At 42.7% G+C, this 13,655-nt stretch overlaps 1 protein-coding gene across 1 annotated transcript in view; it reads right to left on the reverse strand.

The window, feature by feature from the left end:
• Window positions 1-13,655, reverse strand: part of hmcn1 (hemicentin 1) — a 744,329-nt gene that overhangs the window by 430,902 nt on the left and 299,772 nt on the right. The window contains exons 16-17 of the mRNA XM_070887155.1: window positions 13,301-13,495; window positions 12,069-12,164 (exon numbers count right to left, since the gene is read on the reverse strand). Coding sequence (XP_070743256.1) covers window positions 12,069-12,164; window positions 13,301-13,495 — 291 coding nt within the window. The remainder of the gene's footprint in view (window positions 1-12,068; window positions 12,165-13,300; window positions 13,496-13,655) is intronic.

A 13,655-nucleotide genomic window follows, 5' to 3' on the forward strand; every position in this document is an offset into this window, starting at 1 on the left:
TAAATAACTGGGGTCCCAGCACTGAGCCCTACGGCACCCAACTAGTCACTGCCTGTAAAGTTTTCAGATGACACTAAACTGGATGGCGGGCTGAGCTGTGAGGAGGACGCTAAGAGGCTGCAGGGTGACTTGGACAAGTTAGGTGAGTGGGCAAATGCAAGGCAGATGCAGTATAATGTGGATAAATATGAGGTTATCCACTTTGGGGGCAAAAACACGAAGGCAGACTATTATCTGAATAGCGGCAGATTAGGAAAAGGGGAAGTGCAACGAGACCCGAGTGCCATGGTACATCAGTCATTGAAAGTTGGCATGCAGGTACAGCAGGTGATGAAGGCGGCAAATGCTATGTTGGCCTTCATATCTAGGGGTTTTGAGTATAGGAGTAGGGAGGTCATACTGCAGTTGTACAGGGCCTTGGTGAGGCCTCACCTGGAATATTGTGTTCAGTTTTGGTCTCCTAATCTGACGAAGGACGTCCTTGCTATTAAACATAGAAACATAGAAAATAGGTGCAGGAGTAGGCCATTCGGCCCTTCGAGTCTACACCGCCATTCAATGATTTCATGGCTGAACATGCAACTTCAGTACCCCATTCCTGCCTTCTCGCCATACCCCTTGATCCCCCTAGTAGTAAGGACTACATCTAACTCCTTTTTGAATATATTTAGTGAATTGGCCTCAATGACTTTCTGTGGCAGAGAATTCCACAGGTTCACCACTCTCTGGGTGAAGAAGTCTCTCCTCATCTCGGTCCTAAATGGCTTACCCCTTATCCTTAGACTGTGACCCCTGGTTCTGGACTTCCCCAACATTAATAAGAACATAAGAACATAAGAATTAGGAACAGGAGCAGGCCATCCAGCCCCTCGAGCCTGCTCCGCCATTCAACAAGATCATGGACTCAGCTCCACTTACCCACCCGCTCCCCATAACCCTTAATTCCCTTATTGGTTAAAAATCTATCTATCTGTGATTTGAATACATTCAATGAGCTAGCCTCAACTGCTTCCTTGGGCAGAGAATTCCACAGATTCACAACCCTCTGGGAGAAGAAATTGGCTCCCCCGTATTTTGAGGCTGTGCCCCCTAGTTCTAGTCTCCCCGACCAGTGGAAACAACCTCTCTGCCTCTATCTTGTCTATCCCTTTCATTATTTTAAATGTTTCTATAAGATCACCCCTCATCCTTCTGAACTCCATTGAGTAAATACCCAGTCTACTCAATCTATCATCATAAGGTAACCCCCTTATCTCCAGAATCAGCCTAATGAATCGTCTCTGTACCCCCTCCAAAGCTAGTATATCCTTCCTTAAATAAGGTGACCAAAACTGCACGCAGTACTCCAGGTGCGGCCTAACCAATACCCTGTACAGTTGCAGCAGGACCTCCCTGCTTTTGTACTCCGTCTCTCTCGCAATGAAGGCCAACATTGCATTCGCCTTCTTGATTACCTGCTGCACCTGCAAACTAACCTTTGGGATTGGACCGGCTGATGGTCCTTGTGCATGAAACTCCAAAAAGAGTTTCATGCACAAGGACCATCAGCCGGTCCAGGCAGCGGGCGGTCGAGGGGGTCGTTCAATCTGACTGCCTGCCTCTCTTCCGCTCTTACATCCGGTCCAGGGTGTCCTTGGAGATGGAGCACGCGGTGTCCACCGGTACGCTCGCGGCCTTCCGTGAGAGGTGGGCACCGGAGGGACTGGAGTGCATCATCACGCCCGGCAACCAAATTTTAATTTGATTTTACGTTTTTTAAGTTTAATTTGTTTTAATTGCCGGTGCTTTTAGTGTCCCCCTTCCCTTTTATAGGGGGCACTGGGGAAAATTGTGATTTTAGTGCCCAAAAAAAAAAAACAAAAAAAGAAAAGCACAAAAAAAAACAAAAAAAAGGGGAAAAAAAAAAGGGCCTTGTAAATGTCTGGAGTGTCACCCAGGTCGGGTGGCACCGTTTAATGTTTTTTTTGTTTTGCAGATGAACTCCAAAAAGAGTTTCATGCACAAGGACCCCCAGGTCCCTCTGCACTGCAGCATGTTGTAATTTCTCCCCATTCAAATAATATTCCCTTTTACTGTTTTTTTTTCCCCAAGGTGGATGACCTCACATTTTCCGACATTGTATTCCATCTGCCAAACCTTAGCCCATTCGCTTAACCTATCTTAATCTCTTTGCAGCCTATCTCTGTGTCCTCTACACAACCCGCTTTCCCACTAATCTTTGTGTCATCTGCAAATTTTGTTACAGTACTCTCTGCCCCCTCTTCCAGGTCATCTATGTATATTGTGAACAGTTGTGGTCCCAGCACCGATCCCTGTGGCACACCACTAACCACCGATTTCCAACCCGAAAAGGACCCATTTATCCCGGCTCTCTGCTTTCTGTTAGCCAGCCAATTCTCTCTCCATGCTAATACAATTCCTCTGACTCTGCGTACCTTTATCTTCTGCAGTAACCTTTTGTGTGGCACCTTATCGAATGCCTTTTGGAAATCTAAATACACCACATCCATCGGTACACCTCTATCCACCATGCTTGTTATATCCTCAAAGAATTCCAGTAAATTAGTTACACATGATTTCCCCTTCATGAATCCTTGTTGCGCCTGCTTGATTGCACTATTCCTATCTAGATGTCCCGCTATTTCTTCCTTAATGATAGCTTCAAGCATTTTCCCCACTACAGATGTTAAACTAACCGGCCTATAGTTACCTGCCTTTTGTCTGTCCCCTTTTTTTAAACAAAGGTGTTACATTAGGGAGTGAAGCGAAGGTTTACCAAACTGATTCCCGGTTTGGCTGGACTGACATATGAGGAGAGACTGGATCGACTGGGCCTTTATTCACTGGAGTTTAGAAGGATGAGAGGGGATCTCATAGAAACATATAAAATTCTGACGGGACTGGACAGGTTCGATGCAGGAAGAATGTTCCCGATGTTGGGGAAGTCCAGAACCAGGGGACACAGTCTAAGGATAAGGGGTAAGCTATTTAGGACTGAGATGAGGAGAAACTTCTTCACTCAGAGAGTTGTTAACCTGTGGAATTCTCTACCGCAGAGAGTTGTTGATGCCAGTTCGTTGGATATATTTAAGATGGAGTTAGATGTGGCCCTTACGGCTAAAGGGATCAAGGGGTATGGAGAGAAAGCAGGAAAGGGGTACTGAGGTGAATGATCAGCCATGATCTTATTGAATGGTGGTGCAGGCTCGAAGGGCCGAATGGCCTACTCTTGCACCTATTTTCTATGTCTATGTTTCTATGTTTCTGAAAATTACCCGTTTATCTCGTCGCTCTGCTTCCTATCTACCAACCAGTTCTCTATTCACATCAGTACATTACCCCATCAGTACATTACCCCTAATACCATGTGCTTTAATTTTGCACACCAATCTCTTGCGTGGGACCTTGTCAAAAGCCTTTTGAAAGTCCAAATACACCACATCCACTGGTTCCCCCTTGTTCACTCTCCTCGTTACATCCTCAAAAAATTCCAGAAGATTTGTCAAGCATGATTTCCCTTTCATAAATCCATGCTAACATGGACCAATCCTGTCACTGCTTTCCAAATGCGCTGCTATTTCATCTTTAATAATTGATTCCAACATTTTCCCCACTACTGAGGTCAGGCTAACCGGTCTATAATTACCCGTTTTCTTTCTCCCTCCATTTTTAAAAAGTGGTGTTACATTAGCTACCCTCCAGTCAATTGGAACTGATCCAGAGTCGATAGACTGTTGGAAAATGATCACCAATGCATCCACTATTTCTATAGCCACTTCCTTAAGTACTCTGGGATGCAGACAATCAGGCCCCAGGGATTTATCAGCCTTCAATCCCATCAATTTCCCTAACACAATTTCCTGACTCATAAGGATTTCCTTCAGTTCCTCCTTCTCACTAGACCCTTGGTCCCCTAGTATTTCCGGAAGGTTATTTGTGTCTTCCTTCGTGAAGACAGAACCAAAGTATTTGTTCAATTGGTTTGCCATTTCTTTGTTCTCCATTATAAATTCACCTGAATCTGATTGTCTTCACTAATCTTTTTCTCTTCACATATCTATAGAAGCTTTTGCAGTCAGTTTTAATGTTCCCAGCAAGCTTCCTCTCATACTCTATTTTGCCCCTCCTAATTAAACCCTGGTGGAGGGGTGCAATCAGATCCATAAAGATTAATGTGCTAGGGGAATGGGCCACACATTAGTGTTATTTTACACAGATCATTGAAGGTTCATGACCAATGTAGAGAAACTGTAGCTAAAGCTAACAAGGTATTGGGTTGTATTAATAGAACCATTTAATATAAATCAAAGGGCACTAGTTTAACACTATACAGGTCACTGGTTAGACCGCAGCTGGAGTACTGTGCCCAGTTTTGGTCCCCCCACTTGGTATGTGGCCTTAGAAAAGTTTGAGAGCTACAAGAATGATTCCTACCTTAAAGAACCTCAGCTAGGATCAAGAATTCAGTCTATTTACTTTAGAGCAGTGTAGACTTAGAAATGATTTGAAAGAGATATATAAAGTAATTAAAGGGCTGGATAATGTCCCTAGTGATGGATTATTCCAGTTTAACAGATTGGGAAGGACCAGGGGATATGGGTTTAAATGATGAAGGAGTAGGAACAGACTGGATATTAAGCAGTTCTTCTTTTCCAGAGAATTGTCAGCCTATGGAATACATTGCCGGCTGCTATGGTGTGTGCTGACTCCCTACCTGCCTTTAAGAGGGAGCTGGACTGGTTCCTGACGGAGACAGAGATCGCACCATCTAGAAGGCAAGTGTCTTTATATGCAATACTTGGTCCAAGTGAACTCCTGGACTGGTTTCGATCGCCTAAGGTGGTCAGAGAGGAATTTGAGAGAGTGTTTTTACCCTTATTGACACTGGGGGATTTTTTGCCTCTCCTAGGAGATTACATGGTGAAGGGGGTGGGGTTGAGGTTGGGTGGAGGGAGGTCAGGAGATGAAGAATTGTTTAGCCATGATGGTCCTGCCATCATGGTGCGAGATGGGTTTGATGGACGAGCTGGTCTTTTCCTGTCCATTAATTTGGTAAGTTCCTTAAAGATACAAGGAAGGTTGGAAATGTATGGTAGTTTGTACGGATGGAAAACTTTGGGTGTGATTTTTGAGGAATGTCATGGTGATGGTGATTTTAAAAGGAAAGGGGACAGTGCTTGTTGAGAAGGAACCATTTACAATATCAGCCAAGGTAAGGAAGGTGGGTGGTCAGCTGTTTAGTGGGAATGGGATTGAGGACGCATGAGATGAGGTCAGAGAGAACAAGATGGGAGAAACACTACAGGGAGACAGCGTTTAGGACTTGGAAAATGGGGCCAGGAAGAAGGTGTGGCTCGGTGGGCAAGATGAATCAGGGAAGCAGCAGAATAGATGCTCTCTATCTTGGTGACAGAGTTGTCCATGAGCTACTTGCACTTCTTGTTGGGGTGAGAGTGGAGGGCTATATGGAGTATGAAGCCGGGGGTTACCTTTTATCTCCAGGATTATCCTGGAGTAGTGGGCAGCTTTGGCAGAGAAGTACAAAACCTGTTGGAACTTGATATGGTCCAGCCAGATTATCGCAAAAAAATCATTAGTCTACTGTAGAATTTTAGCCACTGCAGCAGACGACATGTAGATTATACTATACTTCACTACATTCATTCTAGGAAAGTTAGTAAGTCAATTATTTACTCTCTTTTTGATTATAACTTTTGATTAAAATTATTAATTTGAATGAAACTATTACACCGACAGTGCAACTTTCAAATATTAAAGTGACTGTGTTTCTGATAGATGGAGTGGCAATTATTTTTGGAATTTTTAATTTGAAACATCATATGCTCTGTAAATCTTTGTCTCTGTGTTTGAGGAACAATTGAGGGAGCAATAAAAATTGAACTTTTGCCATTTTAAATCCCTCCAGTTCTATTCCATACACAGATGTCCTATTAAAAAGCCCATGCAGTGAATTTTTTTCATTCCAGCTCTGTAATCTAGTTCTCCCTTCAGGCCCTGGTCTTTGTCTCACTAACATTTGCCAGATCTAATTAAAAGAATAAGAACCCATTCAAATCAGCAGTAATCGCATGTGAATTTGTTGTTTTACTTTTGTCGCGACTTAATTTTTTCTGCCACCGGGGATCCCAGCAATGGATCAGTCTCTAAGAGTCCAAGTCACTGACGTACAGTGTGGATTAGCCCATTCACCCACATAGTTCCTGACATATTTATCACTGCCATATATTAAAAGTAGCCCAGAGAGATTGCACAACAGACATTGTTTTAAAAAGGAGGCAGACAAAAAGCAGGAAACTATAGACCAGTTAGCCTAACATCTATCATTGGGAAAATGCTGGAGTCCATTATTAAGGAAGCAGTAGCAGGACATTTCGAAAAGCATGATTCAATCAAGCAGAGTCAGCATGGTTTTATGAAAGGGAAATCATGTTTGACAAATTTACTGGAGTTCTTTGAGGATGTAATAAGCAGGGTGGGTAAGGGATGTGGTGTATTTTGATTTCCAGAAAGTATTCGATAAGGTGCCACATAAGAAGTTACTGCAAAAGATAAAAGCTCACGTTGAGGATAATATATTAGCATGGAGAGAGGATTGTCTAACTAACAGAAAACAGAGAGTCGGGATAAATGGGTCATTTTTCGGTTGGCAAACAGTGACTAGTGGGGTGCCGCAGGGATCGGTGCTGGGTCCTCAACTATTTACAATCTATATTAATGACTAGGATAAAGGGACTGTGTAATGTAGCCAAGTTTGCTGATGATACAAAGATGGGTGGGAAAGCAAATTGTGAGGAGGAGACAAAAAATCTGACCAGTCCATTGATATCTTCCTGCAGTTTACTTCTTCAGTATCAACCACACAGCCAATTCTTGTGTCATTTGCAAACTTCTTAATCTTACCCCCTACAGTCAAGTCCAAATCATTAATATATACCAAAAAAAGCAAGGGACCTAGTCCTGAGCCCTGCAGAACCCCACTGGAAACAACCTTGCAGTTACAAAAACACCTATCAACCATTATCCTTTGCTTCCTGCCTCTGAACCAATTTTGGATCCAACTTGCCACTTTGCCTTGGATCCCATGGGCTTTTACTTTCATAACCAGTCTGTCATGTGGGACCTTATCAAAAGCCTTGCAAAAATCCATATAGACTACATCAAATGCATTACTCTCATCGACCCTCCTTGTTACCTCCTCAAAAATTTAATCAATTTAGTCAGACATGACCTTCCCTTAACAAATCCATGCTGACTGTCCTTGATTAATCCATGACATTCTAAATGAAGATTTATCCTTTCCCTCAGAATTTTTTCCAATACTTCTTCCACCAGTGAGGTTAGGCTGACTGGCTTGTAAATATACGGTTTATCCCTTTCTCCCTTTTTAAATAACGGTACAATATTAGTTGTCCTCCGGCACCACACCTGTAGCCAGAAAGGACTGGAAAATGATGGTCAGAGCTTCTGCTATTTCCTCACTTGCTTCTCTTAACAGGCTGGGATACATTTCATCCGGGCCTGGGGATTTATCCACTTTCAAAGATGCTAAACCCCTTAATACTTCCTCTCACTATGTTTATTTCATCAATATTTCACACTCCTCCTTCCTGATTGCAATGTCTGCATTCACCCTCTCTTTTGTGAAAACAGATGCAAAGTATTCATTAAGAGCCTTACCCACTTCTTCCGCCCTCACACACAGGTTACCTTTATGGTGCCTAATGGGCCCTATTCTTTCTTTAGTTATCCTCTTGCTCTTAATGTATTTATAGAACATCTTTGGGTTTTCCTTGCCAATATTTTTTCATGCTCTCTTTTTGCTTTCCTAATTTCCTTTTTAATTTCACCCCTGCACTTTCTATACTCCTCTTGGGTTTCTGCAGTATTGAGCCCTCGGTATCTGTCATAAGCTTCCCTTTTTTTCTTTGTCCTATCCTATATGCCCCTTGACATCCAGGGGGCTCTAGATTTGTTAGACCCACCCTTTTTCTTTCAAGGAACAGACTTGTTCTGAACCCTCACTATTTCCCCCTTGAATGGCCCCCACTGCTCGGACACTGATTTGCCCTCATGTAGCTGTTTCCAGTCCACTTTGGCTAAATCACATCTCAAGCTTAGTAAAATTAGCTTTCCCCCCAATGGAAAACTTTTATTCCTGGCCTATCTTTGTCCTTTTCCATAACTATCCTAAATCTTACTGAATTATGATCACTACCACCAAAATGCTCTCCCACTGATATCTCTTCCACTTGCCCAGCTTCATTTCCTAAAGCTAAGTCCAGAACTTTGTTGGGCTTGCTATGTACTGGCTAAAAAAAGTTCACCTGAATGCATTTTAAGAATTCTGCTCCCTCTATACCTTTCATACTAATTCTATCCCAGTTAATATTCGGGTAGTTGAAATCCCCTACTATTGCTGCCCTATTGTTTTTGCACATCTCAAAAATTTGCCTCCATATTTGGTCTTCTACCTCCCTCTGACTGTTTGGGGTTCTATAGTACACTCCCAGCAGTGTGATTGCCCCTTTCGTATTCTTCAGTTCAACCCATATGACCTCATTTAATGATCCATCTAACATATCATCCCTCCTCACAGTTGTAATTGTTTCTTTAATCAAGATTGCAACCCCCTTCTTTTTTTATCCCCTATTCTATTTCGTCTAAAAACCCTGTAACCAGGAATGTTGAGTTGCCATTCCTGCCCTTCTTTCAGCCATGTCTCAATAATAGCTAAAATTTCATACTCCCATGTATCTCTGTCTCTGCCTTATTCCCTAGACTCCTTGCGTTGAAGTATATACCATTTAGCACTGCAAAACTCTCTTGTTGTCTATTTTCTAGTCTTTGTTTCCTATGCCTTTCAAACCTGCTTAATAATTTTCTGTCTTCCATTTCCAGCTTTTCTTCTCTCCCTTATGAATCTACTCTTTGGTTCCCATCCCCCCTGCCAAGCTACTTTAACCCCTCCTTAACAGCACTAGCAAATCTTTGCAAAGTTAAGAAAACCAGCAAACACACATGCACTCAACCGGTATAATTTGTGTATGTAAATTAACTTTCAGTCCTGTATTTGAGGATTAAAAACAGGAAGGTGAGAAAACTTCTTAACCTGAACTCTGAAATGACATGTATTTGCTTAACAATAGTAGGATACGTGTGGGGCTAAAGATGAGTTTGGATTGATTAAGAGCCATTGTGATGCCAATAGGAAATGCATGGCTTCGCTCAGAGCCGCTCACTGTTCTCCGTTTGATCTTCTGTCAATTGAACAGCATCACAGATGGCAGTCGAAGTATGTTTAAAAGGTTGGGAATAATGAACAAGTTATTTGTATATATCTAGATATTAGTACAGTCAGGCCTGCTGTGTATTAAAGTGGGCCAAAGCAAGCTTAAATCTGCAGTGGTAGCAATGTGAATATTGACACTGGTACACGTGGGATACAAATCTATTAGACGGGAGTTATTTGTTTAAAATCAGTTATATATATATATATATAGTATATAGTTTTATCATTGTTTTCAGTTTTTGTACATTTTTGCACTATTAAACTCATTTTGTAATTGAGAAGTCTAACTCAAAGGGCCCATTCAAAGGGCATCACCAATGCTGCAACATAGAATTAAACAGCACTTTTAACATAGAAAGATGTCGCAAGACATTTCAATGAGGCATGAGTAAAAATGGATGCCGAGTCAAAGAAGATATTTTCCCCAGTATTTGCGGCGTTTTTTTTGGAGTAGGCTGCTTTTTCTAGCCTAAGAATCCCCAGTTTTCCCAATCAATTTGCACCAGTGTAACTCAGTTAGTTATGTTTTTTTTTAGGTAAGTTTTTTTTTCTCAAAAGGGGGCGTTACCAGCCACCTACGCCAATTCTGGCCATTTAGGCAACTTTGACCAGCTAATAGTTACTCCATTTCTATTTAGGCCAGCGTATGTGGCGACTCGAGAAAACCCTTGTGGAGAATTAAAGAAACTGCCGCAGGTAAGGAAATCGGCGCAGGTAAGTGCAGCAGTTGCCCAGATAGCAGCAGCAGGTAAGGCAAGAGACATTGGGAGAGGGAGGTGGTGGAGGAAGAGAAAGGTGGCGGGAGGGCGAGAAGCCTTTTAGGTGTAGTAAGGGGACTGGGAGGGAGGAGACCACTTGGCCTGGGCTAGGGGCAGGGGAGTGGACCTGGAGGCCACTCGGCCTGGGCTAGGGGTGAGAGTGCGCACCGGCAAGCCCTTCGGCCAGGGCTAGGGGCAGGGGAGCAGAGTGGGAGACCACTCGTTCAGGGCTAGGGGCAGGGCAGCAGACTGGGAGACCACTCGGTCAGGGGTGGGAGAGAGAGAGAGAGAGAGAGAGAGAGAGAGAGAATCGAAATGGTGGGGACCGAGAATGGGACTGGACTGGCAAGCCCTTCCGGCAGGGTTGAAGGTAAGTTGCTGCAATGTGTTTTTCAATTCTTTTAATGTGTTGGGAGCTGACTGTATGCTTCACTTTCAGCATCAGCTCGCATTGTATCCCTGATTACCATGGCAGCCCGATCTTTTTGCCGCAGATCAAGGCTCCACCCCCAAAACTAAAGGTCGGGTTACGCCAGGCCAAAATGAAGAAATCCAACGGGGAGACTTTAGAATTTTTTTTTTTTGGCGTACTTGGACCCCCAAAAAATCGGGTGTAACTCCAAGTATTCCAAAAAAATGCTTTGGGGAAAATTGAGCCCTAAGTGACCAAAATTTTGATTAGAGGTGGGTTTTAACTTAGGAGGGTCTTAAAAAAGGAGTGGGTAGAGAGACAAAGGAGTCTATGGAGGGAATTCCAAAGTGTGAGGAATAGGCGACTGAAGGCAAAGTCACCAATCATAGAGTAAAGGAGAGGAGATGCACAAAAGGCAAGAGTCAGAGGAACGAAGAATGTGTGTGGGGGGTGGAGGGGGGTTTACACTGCAGGATGTTGTAAAGGTGGAGAGGTTGTGAGACCATGGAAGGATGTAAACACAAGGATGAGAGTTTTAAATTTGACGCTTTGGGGAATCAGGAGCCAATATAGGTCAGGGAAGAAAGGGGTGATGGGCAAATGGGACATGGTACGGGGTAGCTTGTAGATGAGGAAGGGGGGAGCTTACGATGGATCCTCAAGGGATTCTGGAGGCAACAGTGCAAGGGCAAGAAAATAAGCCATTATTGGAGATTGTCTGGCTGCAATTAGATAGACAAGAGTGGAATCAAGTGAAGGCTATTCCACTGGGCTGGTAAATGGAGAAGAGGTGTTGGAAGAGGATGATGTACTTGACTGTGTCAAAGGTCGCATTGAGGTTAAAAAGGTAATACACCAGTCAAACATAGAGAATATTAGTTGTGACATTGGTCAATGCTTTAGGAGGGTGAGAAACCTGATTGGAGGGATTAAAAAAAAAAGAGAGAAATATTTGCATTTCTATTGTGACCTCAGGACGTCCCAAGGCATTTACAGCCAATGAAGTACATTCAAACAAGGAATTAAGGCAGGTGGGCATGGATCTGGGAGATGACAACATGTTTATGGACTTGAGAGGAAAGAGAGGTTGGAGATGGCGCAATAGTTTGCAAGGACAGAGGGGTTGAGGATGTTTAACCTTTGCTTTAAAAAAGAGATACTTACATAAGCACCACTATCAGGCAACCTTGACTATCCTGATCTGCTTGCACAGCAAAACTCTGTGCCTCACCAGAAATTAGTACTCTTGTTTACTAAAGTCCGATTGCAGAGAGCCACCATTGAATATTGAATTTGTCAGCTGATTTCCATTTACGAAACATCATGAATAGACATCCCCAACCCACCAAGTCATGTAATCTCCTGAGAAAGGCAAAAATACCAATAAAAACTCAAGGCTAATTATGTAAAAATATCCGGATAGTTCCTCTCCAACCTCCTTAGGCGATTGAAAACCACTCTGAGACCACATAGGCCATTCATATATTGCCTAATATTTCACCTACCTTTTAGAAGGCGTAACCTCTGCCCCGGCCAGGAACAGGTCCGTTTGAAAGTTTTCAGTGCTTACCACTGCTTGAACACTTACCCAGTCCGGTGACTGTCACTGTGGCTTGAGCCTGGACCTTTCCAAACTGGTTTTCAGCCTCACAGATGTATGTGGCTTCATCATTCACCCAAAGATCTGAAGTGAAAGGATTTACATTTTGTTAATTAACTCAATTCCGCTGATTTAAATCAATGGAGGCAAGAACACCATTTACTCCTGGCATTTACAATATTGAATAGTGTCAATTGTATGGAAAGGATTGAAATGCTGCCCTCTTTTATTATGAAATGTTCGAATACAATTATATGGCAGGATTTTTTAAGGATATAAAAAACAATGGGCTACCTTAAGAGCACAGAACTCGATTGTGCTACATTGCATGATCTTGGGGAATCATTGGGTCAGAGCCAATACTAAACTCAATGGCGCAATGACTTCCTGAAACTACATTGATAGTTAATACTCCAATGGCTATAGGGCACCAGAATAGATTACAGCTATTAAAATTAACAGCCACAAAATAAAGGATAGAATGCAAGTACGATCCAGTTGCTTTCCAAATTGACAAACTATTCAGTTTAAATGCAAAGTTTAATCATCTACCTTCACAAATACATTTTCACATATTAAAAACTCACTACTTTAGAAATAATAAAATAAAAGAAGAAAAATATCCAGTTTGAAATACAATTAAGCATCATTATTACTAACTCCTGGGGCCTGAATACAATTTGAGGATATAAAAAGAGAGTGGCACTGAATGACCCGAGGCCCTCCTTCGCTCGTTGCATTTAGTTCTGACCTAGTCAGTCTCGAGGGTTTTATCATATTTAGGCTTGGACCTCTATTGGCTCTTATGGAGCTTCAGCCAAGACTCGAGAGTAAGTTTGGATTAACTGGGCCCTTGCATCAGTAAGCGGATCAGGGGGTGTAGAGGTGGGGAGGTGGGGTTAGGGGGGCAGGGGGAGGAAAGAGGGTCTTCTTTCTGCTGATACTTCTCTTCTCTCTTCTTAGGCAGACCCTCGGAGTCGAGAATGACTTTAATTCTGCTGATAATTCCAGCAAAAACAGCAGTGCGAGTAGAAAATGGGTAATCCTATCCTGTACTTGTGCTGTCTTTTCCCTAAAATTATAGAGAAGAATTTCATCCTCAAAGTTTTTCTTTTGAGAGTGAGGTACTTATACGTACCGAATTTCACACACGCATAGTCCTTCAGTTTATAAGCACAGATCTAATAGTGTAGGGAATACAACAGTTACAAGTGACTTACTATTAAAGAAGAGACTTCCTGTTCTCAACTGAGTCACCAAGCTGACTGCTGAGTGTCTGGAGAAGATGGACTCCCCATCCAACCGCCGCCACCTGATTCGTGGGTTGGGGTAACCCTGCGCTTGGCAAGGTAGAGTCAGGTTTGAACCAATGTCCATTGAAATATCCAACGGGGATTGAGAGAAAACAGGAGATGCTGTTGAAAGAGATGAAACTAGTAAATTGTTTGAGTTTATTAGTGGGGGTCAGTTTTCACACAGAAGCATCAACAGTAAAATTAAAGGGGCACTATTGCCCTGCTGAAGTATTTCACATGCTTTCTTTCTCTGAGCAGGATACTAGCCAGAAGAGATATC

This window comes from Pristiophorus japonicus, chromosome 8 (genome assembly GCF_044704955.1).
Source record: "Pristiophorus japonicus isolate sPriJap1 chromosome 8, sPriJap1.hap1, whole genome shotgun sequence".
In the NCBI taxonomy this organism is placed as follows: domain Eukaryota; kingdom Metazoa; phylum Chordata; class Chondrichthyes; family Pristiophoridae; genus Pristiophorus; species Pristiophorus japonicus.